The 17,306-nt window shown below is 37.9% G+C and overlaps 2 protein-coding genes across 9 annotated transcripts in view; one reads left to right on the top strand and one right to left on the bottom strand.

Moving 5' to 3' along the window:
- The window catches only part of LOC138026586 (cyclin-dependent kinase 9-like), an 8,120-nt gene extending 1,262 nt beyond the window's left edge, over nucleotides 1-6,858 (top strand). For all 3 annotated transcript variants that reach the window (XM_068874015.1, XM_068874007.1, XM_068873998.1), the window contains one exon: nucleotides 5,006-6,858. In XM_068874015.1, the coding sequence (XP_068730116.1) occupies nucleotides 5,006-5,877 (872 nt within the window). In that variant the 3' untranslated portion in view covers nucleotides 5,878-6,858. The remainder of the gene's footprint in view (nucleotides 1-5,005) is intronic.
- A 2,873-nt stretch (nucleotides 6,859-9,731) lies between these two features.
- On the bottom strand, nucleotides 9,732-17,306 carry LOC138026560 (tRNA wybutosine-synthesizing protein 3 homolog). 6 transcript variants are annotated; one of them, XR_011127292.1, is made up of 10 exons: nucleotides 17,102-17,306; nucleotides 14,908-14,979; nucleotides 14,706-14,804; nucleotides 14,504-14,575; nucleotides 14,070-14,138; nucleotides 13,398-13,458; nucleotides 11,621-11,682; nucleotides 11,460-11,531; nucleotides 10,667-11,042; nucleotides 9,732-10,262 (listed from the first exon to the last, which is right to left on the bottom strand). XR_011127292.1 is itself a non-coding variant. In XM_068873955.1 (9 exons), exons 1-9 carry the CDS (start codon nucleotides 17,276-17,278, stop codon nucleotides 10,929-10,931), a joined length of 798 nt encoding a protein of 265 aa, XP_068730056.1. In that variant the 5' UTR covers nucleotides 17,279-17,306; the 3' UTR covers nucleotides 10,398-10,928. The 6 variants fall into 6 exon arrangements, 4 of the variants coding, with proteins under 4 accessions (XP_068730056.1, XP_068730071.1, XP_068730076.1 ...); XR_011127293.1 differs by having other exon boundaries at nucleotides 10,783-11,042; XM_068873955.1 differs by lacking the exon at nucleotides 9,732-10,262 and having other exon boundaries at nucleotides 10,398-11,042.

Here is a 17,306-nt window from a genome sequence, read left to right as displayed (position 1 = left end):
GCCCAAAACAGTTCCTTGTATTTCATGCACTTTAGAGCAATCTGAGAGACTTTACCACCTGGTAAACGGCCAGATAGTTCCATGATCAGACCATTCCATATCATTTCACAGCAATACGTACATGCAGTCAGTTTGTTTAGTCAGTTTGTTCCACAAAAAAGTCAGATTGTTTCACTTAGAAAAAAACGTTAGGGCCATTTACGGAAGAAAAAAAGACATCTTAAATAGGACGTGAACTGTACCATTTATACATTCGCGTCCTATGTGAGTCGTGAAAATCTGTTTAAATGGTTCTCTATTATTTGGTTATTTATCATTATAAATCTAGCGCGCCTCGAAGAATAACTGTTAATTCACAGTAACCACCTTTGTACTTTTCATCCGTAAAGTTGCGAATTGAAAACCCTTTCAATTCAATTGAATTAAAACACAAAATAACTTAACCAGTGCTTGGTACGCAGTTGTCAAGTTGTTCTGCGGTGCATGGCAAAGGATGAAACTCTTTCTCCTCCACCAAAGTCCAAGTTTTTCTCTTTTTTCGTTGGTGTTTCTGAGCTTGACCGAGAAGCCAGTTTGTTAGCCTGGTGGACTCTTCAACAAAATGATGATGTTGTTGTTGTCGTCACGGATGTGACAGGCATGCACACTTATACTTCACGCCTTAGTTTCGGACTTGAAACCATTTATTACAAGGAAGTTCATGTAGTATTTTGAGATGTGGCCAAAATAAGAACAGCCGAAAAAATCGTTTTTTGTTTTTTTTTCCCCACCTTTTCTCCAAGATAAGATGCATCGTATGGAAGGCGCAAACGCTTTTTTTGTACCATTTACGTGAGCGGTTCGCGTACTTATTTAAGACCAAGGTTGCTGCCTAACAGTTCACCTGGGGCACCTTATTTGCGAGCATGGGCGACCAAATTTTCGAACAAGTAGCCCGAACGGGCGCCAAACTTATCACAAGGAGGATTCATCCCCACATTCCCGGAAATTTGATCCCAGCTGGAGATTAAACGTTGAAAATAAGCGATTATGCGTGGAGGGAACAGCAGCTAAGCAAATTCGTCAAATAAACAACTCTTCTAATTGTAAAGTTACGTGTTCAATATGCAACACGATCTCCTTCCTCAAATGAAGGATTATCCTTCATTGTCCAGTTTGCCTTAAATGAAGTATTATCCTCCATTTTGATCACTCTGTCCCAGGACGTGTGGTATGAAAAAGAAAAGAAAAAAATAAAAGCAGCCCATAGACAGGATTTGAAAACCGGCGCACCCCCGGTGAAGGAACTGTTTTTATCCACTTAACTATTTACCAAAACAAATTATATTCTTACATAAACTCATTGCTGAATAATGGTTAAGTCTGAAGCTTGATTTTAAAATGGTTAGATTTCTTTTAAAGTTTGGTAACCAACATTTTTCAATGTGTGAGCTTGCTGTCTAGCGGGGTGTTGTGTTACTACACATTAACAGCGACACTTTTGGAAGATAAAAGTTATTGACATAAATGAAAAATGATGTCCCTCGAAGTTAGTGGATGTGGTAGTCTAGTGGTTAACTGAAGGGATTATTAATCAACACGTTCCCAGGTTCGAGTCCGTACGAGTCCAGACATTAGGGTGTTTGGCTTTCAAAAAAAATATGTTCATTTCCCATGAATCCCTATCCAAGCTTGTCAAGTGCCCAAAATGAAACGATAGTAACTTCATTTGGACGAAATTGACAATTGAGGGAATAATCCTGTTCAATTGATGGAGGGACTTGGTTGTCACCATTTCATCCCATCAGCTCACAAGAGACTTACTATTAAAACGTGCAATGTTATTTGCAATGTGGTAACCTTGAATTAAATGCTGAAAGAAAATAATACGGTACTTGTTTTGGCTATGTATGCATTGCTGTACGTACAGAGGTTCTAACGTGCTGCACATGCGAATCTCCTTTTTCCTGCGTTGATTGCTGAAGGCTTACTTGGTTTTTTGCCCAGTGACAGCAATGGAGTTCTCGCAAAACATAGGCAATACTTTTGCTTCTTGTGCAGTCATTTGGAACTCGAGTAAGGTAGGATTACAAAGTCATTCCAGTGAGACAAGCACTTCCATGATGCGATGATGTAGATCTCCCATTGATCGCTAAAGGTTCTTCCCTAACGCCAAATACCTGGTTTTTATAAGATGTGCGAGCGAAAAAATAACAAACAAACAAACCGCAAGGCAGTAAATAATTGTTCTGAATTACACTTTTACTTTTTCTATTCCAACATAAAATGTTGATCAGTGACGGACAGAATTTTGACTATTATCGCCCTTGATCTTTAAGATCAACAGAGTTAAACAGCACTATTTCTTGTTTACAAACAATGACATAACTTTTCCTTTGATATTCAAATTTGCCAACCATGGAAGAAAAGAAGTGATTGTTTCAGCAGCCAATGAGGTTCTGTTAGGCTGATTAGTAACAATGGGTGACATCACAAGGGTTAATTAATTAACTCTGGGCTCTTGCAGAATGACTCAGGCTACTAACTTTCAATGTTGGAAGCCCGACGGCTCCTAGAAACTTTTCTTAGGCAGCAGCCTTTAAGATGCGTTTTATTTTCTCCTGTATAAATGGCCCTATTGTTATCCGATGAGATGGTATGCCAGCAAAAATGTTTCTTTTCCTTCCGAAAGGTAGCCTGCAAATGCAGATGAATTTCTGCCCGTTGTTTCCTGAGCTGCTAAACAATTTCTGTGATGTAATAGTCTTAGCTAATCAGAGTTAGGCTCACAAATCTCCAAAACCAACGCGCGGGGAACACGCAAAGTACTGTACTTGTGTGTTGTCTGTGTAAACATGGGTGAAAACAGTGGCTGACAGTAGTGGTGTTCACACTGCAGACTTTTAATTAGATAAACTCAACTTGTTGACAGTTTACCTTGGGAAACTGTGATCGATTTTTCCCCCAAGTAATGTACCTTGGGGAAATTTTATCATCTGGAGCTTGGATATGTCAGCTTGACAGGACGCCGCGAGGAAAGAGCTGAGCAAACTGCCTGGCAAGGCGTTTTGCTGCTAAGCCATTTCTTCATGTGGCGAGAAATTGTGGTGAGAAATTCGCCTTGCAAGGCAGTGAGGGTAAAATCAAACAAGTTTGATATTTTTTGGCCTTGAGAGGTAAATTCCTTACTGTGTGGGACTGTTGTGAGAATCAAGCTGACCTTGGTCAATCAAACATCCAATAAAAATGCATGGCATACTCGCTTGACTTCAGTGTTTCAACATGTTGTTGGAGGAAGAAATTCCAACGCTACTGAAGTCACATGAGACTGCCGTGTGTTTTGTCATTAATTGCAATTTGTGGACCAACAATAAATTCCAGAAAACCCTTTAGAGTGCCTCTGAGCTGCTGAAAGCAGTCTATTTACGGAAATCAGTGCGAGATCACCAAGAGCCCAAATCAATTCATTGGGATACCACAAGCTATAAATTAAGTTTGCTTAAATCCTTCCACAGTAAGGTGAATAACATTTGTGATCTCTTAGTTGCATATTTACTTGTGTGATTTTCGAAACTTCTTTGTTGGAACTCTTAATCTTGTATCATGCAACTGTGGTAGAAATATTTTTTTCAGGGCTAAAAACATTCCTGAAAACATTCCCAAATTCAACAATGAGCAAGTTGTTTGTATGTGGCTTTTTTGAAAGCAACGTCCGCAGCAGAGTCTTGAAAAAATTTGCCAGGAAGAGTACATTCAATGAATAGTAATAATATAATTATCATTTTTTTAAAATTCTCAAGGACCTAAGCCTGGTTCCCACTTGTGCGATAAGCACAAGCACAAGCATAAGAAAAATCATTGGAATGGGCGTAAAATAAGCTTAAGCATACATGTAAGAAAGGGGATTTTTTTTTTTGTGCTTGTGCATACCTTGCGCTTGTGCTTATTTCACCAGTGGGAACAAGTGTTAGTTAAGTATAAGCACAGGACGATTCGTACACCATCTTGAATCTTAGTAGATCTTCTCAGATGTTACTGTGTTTGTGTATTGCTTGATTTTCCCTTGTTGTTTCAATTGTGATAATGTTGTGCTTATCGCACAAGTGGGAACTGGGCTTTAGCAAACAAGTACTTCTGCTAGCAACGAAGATCAATGTTAAATGCCCTTTATTATTGAAGTTTGTTTTATCTTTAAAATTAAATGGCGGTGGTGATGCAAGCCACATGAGGAGACCTGATGATTTTTAATCAGTTCAAGAGAGACAATATTCAAATGAAACCATGTTGTCTCGCAGTGATGAGCGCAAATTTCTATTGCGTCGAGAAGCCTGAAAATTTTTCAGGACTTCAACGGGATTGAGACAATATTGTTTAATTCATTTCAAAGATAATTTTTTTTCTGCTGGCCAACTTTTCTATTGTTCTTTTGTAGCTTTTTGTTGCTTATTTTCTTTCCACTCAAAGCATCTAGATAGACAGAGTCTTTAAAGGCCACATGATCTTGCTAGTAACAACAATTATTAATTACACAGATTGCGTGGAGATCACCCCATTTTCTCTTCTTTCATGCAACATTGGCCCAAAAAAAAAAACAAAAGTCGTTGCATCACAGAAATCGTTTAGCAGCTTGTGTCTGCAGGCACTATTTTTAGGGGGAGAGAAACGTCGGTTGGAAATATGTCTGTGTTTGCAGGCTATCAGAAAGAGCATGTTTGTAAACTGTTTTGGAACAGCAGTTAATAAGTTGGTGGCTATGCAAAAACGAACTTTGACTTCAGAGTTGAGTATGAGAATGATGTAACATTTTGGTAAAACGAACTAGCTGGTATACTGTGTGATGATGTGACATGATACTAACCGCATACATCTGTATTATGTTAACCAAGGAAGGGCAAATAAATGTTGCCTCAATTAAGTGATAAAAGAGCTTACTAGGTACATGCCAGTGTAAAATTTATTTTAACTGTGAGGGTAGTGACAGTGGTGCGATAATTTTGTTTCTTATTAATTTTTTTTTGTCTTGTAGCTTCGCCCTATAATCGAAATAAGGGAAGTATCTACCTTGTGTTTGAGTTCTGTGAACATGACCTAGCTGGCCTGCTTAGTAACCATCAGATCAAGTTCCAGTTGTCAGAGATGAAGAAGCTGATTCAGATGTTGTTGAATGCACTTTACTTCATTCACAGCAACAAGATCCTGCATCGTGACATGAAGGCTGCAAATGTTCTTATCACAAAGAATGGTGTCCTCAAATTGGCTGATTTTGGGCTGGCTCGTGCCATTCACATGAACAAAGAGCAATTGCAACGCTATACTAACAGAGTTGTCACACTATGGTATAGGCCACCAGAACTCCTGCTTGGGGAGAGAAACTATGGTCCTCCGATTGATCTATGGGGTGCTGGCTGCATCATGGCAGAGCTGTGGACACGAACTCCCATAATGCAGGGAAATTCAGAGCAACATCAGTTAACTCTAATTAGTCATCTCTGTGGCTCAATAACCTCTGAGGTGTGGCCAGGAGTGGAAAACTTGGATTTGTTTAACAAGATGGTGCTTCCTTCAAATCAGAAAAGGCGTGTAAAGGAGAGGTTACGCAGCTACGTCAACGACAACCTTGCACTAGACTTGATTGACCAAATGTTGACAATTGATCCAAGCTACAGAATTGATGCAGACACAGCTTTAAATCATGATTTTTTTTGGAGCGACCCACTGCCAAGTGATCTGACACGGACCTTAAGTTCTGTCAACAAATCGATGTTTGAGTTTTTGGCACCACCACATGGGCGAAGAGGTCAGGTGCAAACAGCCTCAACAGCTGGGACACAGACACGTCCTGGTGCTGCAAATCAGTCCAGTGTTGTCCAGAGTGGGACATTTGACCGAGTCTTTTAAGTTGAAATACGTTAATCAACAGCCATGGCTGTTTCTGTATAGTCATATGAAAAATCACAGTACCATTTGTATTTATTGTGAAGATACAGTGTATTAATTTTGGGAAGCTTAAACGAAAACAAAAGAAAAAAAAACAAAAAAAATAGTAAAATGAAAGGAAAGACAAACAAAAAATCAAACAAAATGAAAGTGTTACATAAAAATTTAAAAATTAAGTATAAGGAAGACAAAAAAGTCGTAAATATGAAGGTCACATGCTTTTAAAGCTCAAAATAATTGATTTGTATTTTTTGATGAGCGTTGCATAAATTAACAATGCCTTGCTTCGTTATTGCTGTTGGCTTGACAAGGCCTAGTGCAGGTTTTGTAGTTAGAAAAGTAGTCATAGTATGTTGACAAATTCTTGTCGATACTTAGGTGATGTTTGATCTTGTTGAAGAAGAGTTGATGATAGACCTGTACTTCAAATATATGAAGTAATATTTAAGTTTTATAGAGGGCATCAATGCATAAATGGTTGCCTCTGAAGGCAATGCTTTGTAGTAGCTCAGCAGGTGCTGTTACGGATTTTGTTGGGCAACGTGATCTGGAGGTTTATTTTTCTAACTTTTTTTAACTGTCCATCTGCTGTAGAAATTTAAAGGAGAGAATGAGCTGAAAGGTTGGCTTTGTTTGCTGCCTTACAATCTTTCCTGTGCCAAACTTGCAATTTTTACAATGTCAGGTTTGACATAGTCCGCTTGTGAGATGACTGACTGAGTAAAGTGCTCCCAAAATAGTATAATTTGGAGCCTGTTGAGACAGCGCTCGAGTGTTTGTTTTTTTTTTTTTGTAAATGAACAATTTCCTTTGTACAAAGATGTCCTAACAATGTGTTGACAGTTTGGAATGGTAGGTAGCAAAGCAATAATTTATGCATCTAGTACAAACACTTGGTTGTACCAGTGGTTGAGAATAAAGGTTGATTGAATTTTAAAAAAATGGCCAGTGTATTCTTTCAACTCGACCTATGTGCCAGTAATTCAAAAGGTGGATATTAGGGAGCTTACGCTTGTGATGTTTTTGAGCCACGGATAGACAGCGGAAGCAGGTTGTTTTCCCTGTTAACTTGTCTTCACACATCACATTCATAGTGCCTAGAAGCTTTCTCTGTTAGAGACACTATTGTCCTGGCATCCAGAAAATTCAATTCTGCTTGATGCTTGTGTCTCAAAAGTGTCACGTGCTTAAACTCCCTATTGTCTACTCTTCCTACAACTGGACTTTCGTGGTGTTAGTGTCCACTGGGTTTCATTTGGGAGTTTAAAGGGATGGAAATCTTTCTGTTGTAAAAAGTTTGAATTTGAGTTCTGAATTTAAGAACAAACCTGAAAATACTGTTCTGTGAGACCAATCATGCTTCCTGTAAGTGAGTGGAAAATGCCTCTGTGACATTTTGCAGAAATAAAGTACAATTGAGGCAAAATAGTCCTAGTGTACACATGAGACAGTTTTGGACACCTTTCAAGATGCATTGGAGCACGAGTCACACGTGAGTTCACCTTGAGTCGGGGTGAACTTTTCCACATTATGCAATTTCTCTCTTTTCATTCCAGTTTAATCATGTCAAGCAGCAAGAATTGAAAGTCCTTGAGGCTTTATTTCCTTTCCAGTTCCCAGTAACAATTTGTTGTGACTACATCTGAAAACTAAAGGTCCGTTATTTACAGTATGGTACAACAGAGATATATCCAGGTTTTTAAATTAAATATTTTAGGGGTCCTCTGGACCCCTTCTTGAAAAAATTGGGGGTCCAGCTAATAAATATTTGATGAGGGCCTGACCCTTCCGCAGGCTGAGAAACATGCAAATTCTTACTACAGATTCTTTTTAATACTCTTCTAACAATTTACAAGGACTTACCTTTTTACAACTATTGTAGGTCATTTTCTCTAGCATTAATACATTTATAACTATTAGCAGAAACCCATAAGGGTTGAAACGTGTAACGCGGGTTCACAGCTTCCGAATATTCAGTGCAAACTGATTGGTTGAATGTTTCAGTGCTAAGTACCATATTTGGAAACCCCTTGCTCTTGTTGTTCCAAATATGGTACTTAGCAAATTGAATATTCAGAAGCTTGTTTCCAAGCACACAAGGGGCTGTTACACGTTTCAACCCTTATGGGTTTCTGCTATTAGTTACATCACATTTTAACAAATGTGTCTCTCAGCTGAAGTCCTCCACTTAGTTATAGCCTTATTGAAATCAAATGCTCGTAGTCAACCCAATTTATGTTGATTCTTAACAACTGGTCCACTGTCTTCCCAGAAAGTCTAGCCCTGGACTTGACCTTGTTCTGTTTTGATAACTAAATCCCCTCTCATAGTCTGCAGTGGACACAGGAACTAAGATGGCAATTTGAGCAAGTTTAGAACTAATTACAGCCCATAAATCTCATTGAAAGGCCTTAACAAGGGGTTCTAATAAGTAAACATAATCTCTAGTCATCCAGTTTTGTAAAATTAATGTTAAAGAATTAAATCTTATACTGGAAATAGTGTATTGAAAAAGAACGTTTCGGCCATAAACCCTGGCCTTCATCAGCTAATGCTGGAGGTCACGTTACAGGCGACTTGGAAAGCGCCTCAGCACCTGGTCCCATGTGTTAGACAAACTGAAACAGAGCCCCCCTTTGCAGTTGAGAGAAGGCTGCTCCACCCTTTCCCATATGGCCTCTTTTATGCCCCGTTGGACCCAGTCCTCTTCAAGATTGAGTACCACCAACCGCAAAGGGGGGCTCTGTTTCAGTTTGTCCAACACATGGGACCAGATGCTGAGGTGCTTTCCTAGTCACCTGTCACGTGATCTGACCAGGTCATATGACCTCCAGCATTAGCTGATGAAGGCCATGGTTTATGGCCGAAACATTCTATGTTTCAATACACTATTTCCAGTAAAAGATTAAATTCTTTAACAAGGGGTTCTAATAGTTAGTATTCCAGTTTACACCCATTGGGATCAACTAATGGCTTAACACCCCCCTTTTCTTTACCATAGTGGTCAATCAAAACACCTAACTTTGCTTCCCTTCCTGTACGACTAAGCGACACTGATGATCTGTAGTTTAAAACTGAAAATGCTGAAACAACACTGGACTGTGAGGCAGGAAACCTCTTCCTCACGTTTTCGGTTAATATTTGGGTAATAAATTCCACCGTTGCAGACTGAAATGATGAATGTAGCTGACCTGAGTCAGAAATTTCAACCCCTTGAAATGTAGGAAACCCACCTTCCCCTTACTTCAAACAAGAATAAAACTTTGACAAACTTGTGTATGCCATCAGTTTCTGCAAATCCCCCCCAAAGCTTGTATGCTAGTTAATAATCTACTTTGGGCATTTTCACAAAACATAAATTTGCATGTTGTGTGACGCTGTTTTTTCCTGGCGTTTGTAATTTGCGTAAACATTCTGGTTTTTTTCTGCATCCAGTTGGACCCTTCGTTCAACATTCACTGCGTCCAACAGAAAAACGAGTGCATCCCAGGACGCAATGACGCACTCTGGATACATCTCTAGTACAAAAAAATTGTGTTACCGGTACTTCTGACTGGGCTTCAGCTTTTGCAAAAGACTAGAAAGGAATTTAGCCACATACCTATAGCATCTCACACTGTCTCTTTCTGCCTCCAGCAGTAAAGTAAAACTGTCTGGGACCAAAAAATACGGAGTATTTTTATTTTTATTAAATAAGTCAAGGGAAAGAACCCCATGGGTAAGTTGGTCAAGAAGTTTGCTTGCCCAGTGGGTTAGTTGGAATTTTAGCTTTTTAAATTAAAGGCCTTTTCCAACTTTTAGAATACATTTCCATACTAAATCTCAATCTAATTTTATTAATAATCCACAAAGGTTATTACCCATCATTGTGGATGTTAAAAAAAAGTAAAATTTTATTTAAAATAAATAGTCATCCTCTGATGGTTTCCTTGAAAAGTGACCTCGAATAGTTCTCTTGAAAGCTTCAATGTCCCTAGATTCAGTGACGTCATTGGGTAGATTGTTCCAATCCTTTATCGTTGTTGGTATAAAACTGTATTTACAGGTGTTCGATCGACTGCTAAGATGAATAAATTTCTTTAAATGGTATTGTTATTCGCTGTGTCTTCATTAAGTAGGCCACCCAGGCCATTTACCGCTTTGTTCATCATTGCCAGTCTTTATTCCAACCTCCTTTGGCTAAGCTGTAACCAACCTAGATTCTTGAGTAACCATGTGACTGTTCCAGGCGTACGCTCATAGCATTGTGTCGCAACCTTGCTGCTCTGCTTTGCATACCTTCTATACTGACTACTTGTTTACTTGTGTGTGAATCCCTTGCGCAGCTTGCATACTATAGATGTGGCCTAAGAAGAGACAAGTAAGCCCACTCTTTGACTACTTGAGCAGAGTGGGTAAGATTTCTTCTTACAAACCCAAGAGGTCAGTTGGCCTTGCCAATAATATTAGATACATTGTTAAAGTAATCAAGCAGATGAAGTACTGTCTCATGGAAACATTTTATTTCCTTTTAAGGAATAAAAATTATTATACAAAGTAATAATCAACTTTCAAAGATCTGATTAGAATAAATTTCATTAGTGTCCCCAATTAGTGCTCTTGTGCTAAATCCATCGACACTTCAAATAAAAGTTGTTATTATTGTTGTTATTATTGGTATTATTACCCTTAACCAACAATGCATAGTGGGCCCCAAAATGAAACCTATGTATCATTGGGATTCCACAAACAATAAATTGTTTCACTGTACCTTGTGGATGTTTTAAAACAAAATAATTTTTAAATGTAATGGAGAGCCATAGTGAGATGCAATGGGGAGTATGGAATCCAGTGTTTGATACAGAAGAAACTCATGTTGCAGCTTACACAATGCCTTCAGTTTTGTCTTTCCGTTCCTGTCCTCCAAATACAACTTGATAGAATCATAAGCTTGTTTTTAGTATACTTCTGAGACGACTGGTAGAGCAGCAATAATTATGACACGTCACCATAAAAACAAACTAAACACTCCATTATATCGTCATCACTGCACTGTTCCACATCATGATGGGATTGAGATGCTCCATTGTTAGTAGTATGAACTGCTGATTGACATTGGGTTGTATCTTTCCTTTTCTGTCTTGCACCTGAATTACAAACATTGAACTATTTAACTTTTCTTCTCCTCAGCCCATAAGTATACCACAGAGCAGGCAACTAGACCAATTAAAGAGGCTTTAAACAATAATGTTGGTCTGACACTGGTGGTGGACTTTTCATATTCTTGCCTGGTGGTATTATTATTGTCTCTTTAGAGGTAGATATGTACACTAAGCAATGCAAGTATGGTGGTATCAAGACAGTCATCAAAAGGGAAAACATCTTGGCATTCTTTACTATAAGGTTGGTTAGCAGATAGCACCTTTTCCTTAACTTTCACCTTTTGACTTTTCAAACACAGCTGTCTACTGCAAAACCTTCTGACAACAATACAATGAAATTACACCAAATATTCTCTTATCTAAGAATCTGTTATCATCAAGCTGCCATAAATTTTAAAAAACCAACTGCAACAGCTGTTCTTTGAGGAACTTGCAAACAATTAGAGCTTCAAACTTGGCCACCATTTTTCTTACCTGTAAATAGCAAAAATACAGAAAAATCATTTTATACTTAATGAGCATGGATCTATACAGTCCTTATAATTCTCAAGCAAAGAAGTCACCTTTTTTCTGGCATGTAGAACTGCCATTTTGCTCACACATGTCCAGCAGATTGGTGAAGAATCTGAGATAGAAGTCTCAAAATTAATGGGGTTCCCCATTAACATAGTCAAGTAAAATCATCTGGCCTTAGACAGAGTAAAATTTATTTTCCAGTGTATAATTTGAGCCTAAAATCTGAGATTTTACTTATTTCTGCTCTATAAACTGAGTTCCAAATCCTTTTTTAGCATTTTGTTGTAAAAAAGTTCCAGGCGAGTCAAAGGGTTAAATACCAATATAACACTATAATTATATTTTTAAAAAAAACTGATAAATACGTAGAAGGATTGTTACAATGCAACATCTTGCTCCTTTTGTTCGTCTCATTTCTCATATGCACCCCACTCCCCTGCTTTACCAATTGAAATAAACAGAAGTTCAGCTTTCTGGAAACAAGGATGATCTGTCAAAGCATTTCCAACTTACAATGAGATGAATGTTAGGGTTTGTGTCATGTCATTTTAAAGTTATGATAAATGCAGAGGTATTCTAAGGGAGTGGTTGCATGAGACCAGGAACAAACACAGACACGTATGTAGCCATGTGAAATTTTTGCAGCCGCTTTTGCGAAAAGAGAACGTATGGAGGCTGATGCGAACTCATGTCTGACTCAGTGTAAAGTCACTTGAAGTTTGGGAGAAGAACGGAGGAACACTTAATGATGCATAAATCAAAATTATTGACATACAGTACATCTTTTATGCAACAGAATTGGACAACCTTTGAAATTTAGACATTCTGAAAGAATACTAACATTATGTATAACTGTATTTACTCAAATAAGTGCCGCCCCCAAATAAGCACCACCCTCGAATAACCGCCGCATTTGGGACACAAAAGAAAATAAGCGCCACCCTTGAATAAGCGCCGCAGTTCCAATGCAGTGCTTATACGGGGACTTTGCTTTAATTAAAAAAAAACACTAAAAAGTAACAGTACTCTAATGGAGCAGGGGGAATTTCGATGTTCGTCAGTTCAAAAGTGAATGTATTTCACAGCTCGTCCATTAAATGAAAGGCCGTAAGAGTAAAATTGTGACAATGAAAAGACGTTGCTGTAAATCTCTGTACAGATGGAAAATGAACCGTTCAAATAAAAGGATATATCTCTGTGTGGCGTCCAATTTTTTAAATAAGCACCACACTTTAGGCATGAACAATTAAATAAGGGCCGCAGTGCTTATTTGAGTAAATACGGTAATTTAACCCCAACTTTTTTCTCTTAGATTTACTGTAGGCACCCTGTAGGTTACCTGGAACACTAGATACTTTTTAAAGTGCACCTGTGACAAAAAATGTTTGTTAACTATAAGCCACCAAAGTTTCAAGCCTTGATTTCAAAAAGACACTTACTTATTTTACCTGAAATTTTCCTATTTAATGGTCTACCATGACTAACTTTAAGTTCTTGAGAGAGCTGGATCAAGGAGAAAATTATGTCAAAGGTCCACTAGTTCAAGAATGCAATGCATGTGTACACCACAGAATCAATATGCAGCACAGGAGTTTTTAATTAGGCATTGAGACTTTTTGCATGTATAATAAGTTGCATTCACATGCTGAAATTTTAAGCTAGTGAGCCTTCAATGTGACTTTTCCCTGGATCCATCCCTCTGAAGTCCAATCAGTCAGTTTTGAACGTCAGTAATGGTGGACCGTGAAATCCAAAACTAATTACACTCAAAGTAAACAGCCTTTGGATAAAAATCAAAGTTCAAAAATTTCTAATATTACCTGCCTATTCTGGTCTGATTTTCCTCAAGTTTCTTGTTGGCAGCATTCACTACAAACTTTATATACTGGCGAGAAAAAAAATATTAAACATGAATATCTGGGCCAAAGGAGGATTGAAGTTTTTTGGCACTTATGAGCCACACTGTTTTACTTTTGAATAAAAATAAAAATAAAAATAATAATAATAATAATAATAATAATAATAATAATAATACAGGTATGACTTCAAAATGGTAGAAGTCGTACCTGTAGTGATAAGAGCCCTTGGAAGTGTCACCAAAGGATTTGATAGGTGGATTGGAAAGCTAAGGGATACCATTCAATGTTGGAGTAATGCAAAAAACTGCCTTGTTGGGAACTTTTGGGAAAGTGTTGAAAATGTGAAGAAGAGATAATTCTGTTAGCCTTTGGTCATTTGTTATGACTCGCCTAACAGAAGAAAAGACGGTAATGACAACAGCCAGAACATGATGTTGAAACTTAATAATAATAATAATAATAAATAATAAATTTTAAAATAATAAAATACTAATTCACCATTTGAAACTAAGCTGGGAGTCCACCTTAACTTTTTCATCGACTACTGTAGCAAGAGTGGTAATTTATGGTCTCATTTCTTCAGCAGGTAAGACCCTCTTCACTCAAAAAATTAAAATGAACAATTATTAACCCTCACTTCATCTGAGACCAAGAGTTTTCCATTATGAACCAGTGGTACTTCCAAGCTCTGTGTACTTCTCACTGCCTGTAGGATAATTGATTAACACACAAGTTTCCCATTAATGAATATTATAAAATTATAACAGACAAATCCTCTTCAAGCCTGGATTTTTCCAAGCTTCTCCTCCAATGTCCAAGTTGTTTCACATACTGGAATGATCAGAAGTTTCAAAAAACTTTTACTTAATTAATATGTGAATTTTGCATATCTCTCATCAGATTTTCACGTCTTATCGAGTATAATGCAAACCCACAATATATCTTTCCATTAGCTTCAAGGATCACTTTATAGCTCACTCACATTTAAAGTAATTTCTTACCCACAGTTTCAACATATGAATTTTGTATCTTCCATCAGACCACAATCACACTTTCATAGTACATACTCACCACAATGACATTTGCCTTCTTACCAACTACTATTCCAGAGTTCTTAAAGCCAGAGACAAGAGCTGTTTTGAGCTAAAACAAATGGAATAATTAAGTTCATTGAGGCTTGCTGTGTTTCACATTGCACCTCTGTGCCAAAAATTAATAATATTGGGTAAACTATCCATTACATAAACAATGAAAAAGCATTAGTTGTGGGTACCATATCCTGACCATCTTCAAGGTCTTTACACTGAACATGCAAAACGAATGGCTCAAACTTGAAAACAGCATCTCCCTGACATCCTCTCAAGGAACATAACTACACAATTAAAAAGAAAAAGTTTTATTAGTACCTGTAAAAACAATAATTATTGTTTCAGATTCATTTTTAAAAATGCCATTACTCTGTTGCAATCACTTACCACTTCATCAGCATTAGCTTTGTTATGGGTTACATAGTGCCAGTGGCAACATTTTTTCCTTTGATTGGCAAGCTGTTGAAAAAAAACAGAGAGTTAAAAACTAAAATGAGTCAGGCCCTAAGACAACTCAAAGTGGTACTATGATCAAAAAATCACTTCCTTTTTTTCTTCAGATTTTGAAAGTGTGTTTGCTTAACACCTGCTTGGCAAATGTTTGAGCTTCGATTTTTATCCAAAGGCTGTTTACTTTGATTGTATGCTTTGGATTTCACAGACTGCCATTACTCGCACTCAAAACTGACCGATTGGACCACAGGCGCCACAAGCTCAGTGTGAGGGAAAGCCAACAAAAATAGAAGGATTTGTATAAGAATCCCCGCCGATAAAAGATCTGAGAGATAATTTTACGCAAAAATTCTCACTTAAAAAGCCTTAAACCTTATTGCCATCGTGGGTCGCCTCCTTCCTGTGTGGTTTTTTTCCACATTGGACACAATGAACACCACATGGCGACTGTTTAGTTTCCACTTGGTTAGGAGTCTTTGTTTGTCATCCCTGACAGTGTTACCAAACAAAGACACATTACCAAGCCACAAACAAAGACTCGTAAAGCGATTCATTTGGGAGACTAACAGTCGCCTGACGTCGCTGGCAGGGCTTCGATTACCCGGCTAGCGGATTGAAATGAAAGAAAAACCTTTACCCAAACAACTGCAAGGAACTGATAATGGCTCAATTCGTGTTGAATCTGGAAAAAACCACACAGGAAGGAAGTGACCCACAGACCCACATGGCAATGAGGTTAGGCTTTTTAATTCAGATCTTTTAAATAATTATCTTCTTGGGTCTTTTATTGGGATTCCCATAAAAATCCTTATATTTTTGTTGGCTTTCCCTCACACTGAGCTTGGGACACCTGTGATTGGACCTCAGAGGGTTGGATCTACCGAAAAGTCACGTCATTCACTCAATAGCATAAAATTTTTCAGTGAGTAAACACAGTTTATTATGTATGCAAAACATGAGTTTAAAGATCTGAAAGCCCAAAACTCCCATGCTGCATATTAATTCAGTTCCATATGAATGCATTGCATTCTTAAACTAGGGAGTCTTTGACATCATTTTCTCCTTGATCCAGCTCACTCAAGATTTTAAAGTTAGTAATGGTAGACCATTAAATAGGAAAATTCCAGTTAAAATAAAAAAGTGTCTTTTTTTCAATTAAGGCTTAAAACTTGGGTCACTTAGTGTTTAGTTAACATAGTTTTGAAATCCAAAGACAAAAAAGATTTAATTTTTGGATCATAGTACCACTTTAAAGTTGGTCAGAAGATGAAGCTGGATAGATTCCATCTGCCATGCCTCATATGTGATGACATTGGCAAGATAAAACATCCAACACCAGAGTTCCGGAAATTATACCATGCAAACTGGTCCAAGAAGAAAAGGAGAATCTGATTGGTTATCTGAACAGTCCAAATTTTGCAATACAGGCCACTAAGATGGACCCTTCACGAAGCAGTGTACATAGCTTGCCAAACTGTTCCCATTTTCTCAGCCGTAAACTTAGGAGAAATGCGAGAAATGTTTTTTTTTTAAGTAATGCTGGAGTTCCAGTGCAAATTTTACTTTCCAGAACTGTTAACAGAAGCAGGCCAAGAGGAAAGACTCAAGGAATACAAAACCCTGCATAAGGAAGCCCATATGATAACAACTTATTGAACTAGCTTGTTCGGTTCACTTTCAGTCCGTAAACTTTCAAAAAAGGAACGCGACCAATATTTTTCCTGTACGGGCTAGTTCAATAACATCATCTGGAATGAGCCTTTATCGTTCATGCACAGCTTTGGTGGTCATGTCAAGTGACACATATACTTCTCCAACCAAGAATCCACATGGGATGTTCTTTGGGGAAGCCCAAGAGGGAAAGCACCATCAAGGTGCTCGAAAAAAAGAGATACAAGTGCACTTTGAAAACCAACCTCCGGCCACCTTAGATCGAAAAAAAAAATTGAAACTGATGTCTGATCAGACAGAACTTCATGCATGGAGGAGCAATTTCAAAGATGCTAAAACAATTTTTGAGCCCCTGCAAATTCAACAACCGAATAATAAGAGACAGTTAAGACAACGAGCTGCCAAATCCTCAGCCATTAATTTGCGCAAGAAGTGATGATCAATACCTAGTACCAACCTCGGAAAAAACGACTATCCTTCCAGAGCAAGAACTTGTGGTAAAATAATTTTCTTTGCCATTAATATATTTTACCAAATCTATGATTTGGTCATCGATACTTCCCTTCTTGCTCAGATCCACTTGAGAAAGACCAGCTAGCTTTTGCTTCTCAAAACAGGCCGCTCTTGCCGCCATCTTGACTTAGTGTCTGTTCATTTCCCCA

The sequence above is a fragment of the Montipora capricornis genome, chromosome 2, assembly GCF_036669925.1.
Source record: "Montipora capricornis isolate CH-2021 chromosome 2, ASM3666992v2, whole genome shotgun sequence".
Taxonomy (NCBI): Eukaryota; Metazoa; Cnidaria; class Anthozoa; order Scleractinia; family Acroporidae; genus Montipora; species Montipora capricornis.
Note: the sequence above shows the minus strand (reverse complement) of the source record. Positions and strands in the feature narration are given on the sequence as shown.

Coding starts and splice junctions, on each gene's coding strand:
- LOC138026560 (XM_068873955.1), bottom strand. CDS start 17,278: ATGGCGGCAAGAGCGGCCTGTTTTGAGAAGCAAAAGCTAGCTGGTCTT. Junction 14,980..17,101: donor GGATAGTCGTTTTTTCCGAG/GTTGGTACTAGG, acceptor TTTTTTCAACAG/CTTGCCAATCAAAGGAAAAA. Junction 14,576..14,705: donor TTGAAGATGGTCAGGATATG/GTACCCACAACT, acceptor CATTTGTTTTAG/CTCAAAACAGCTCTTGTCTC.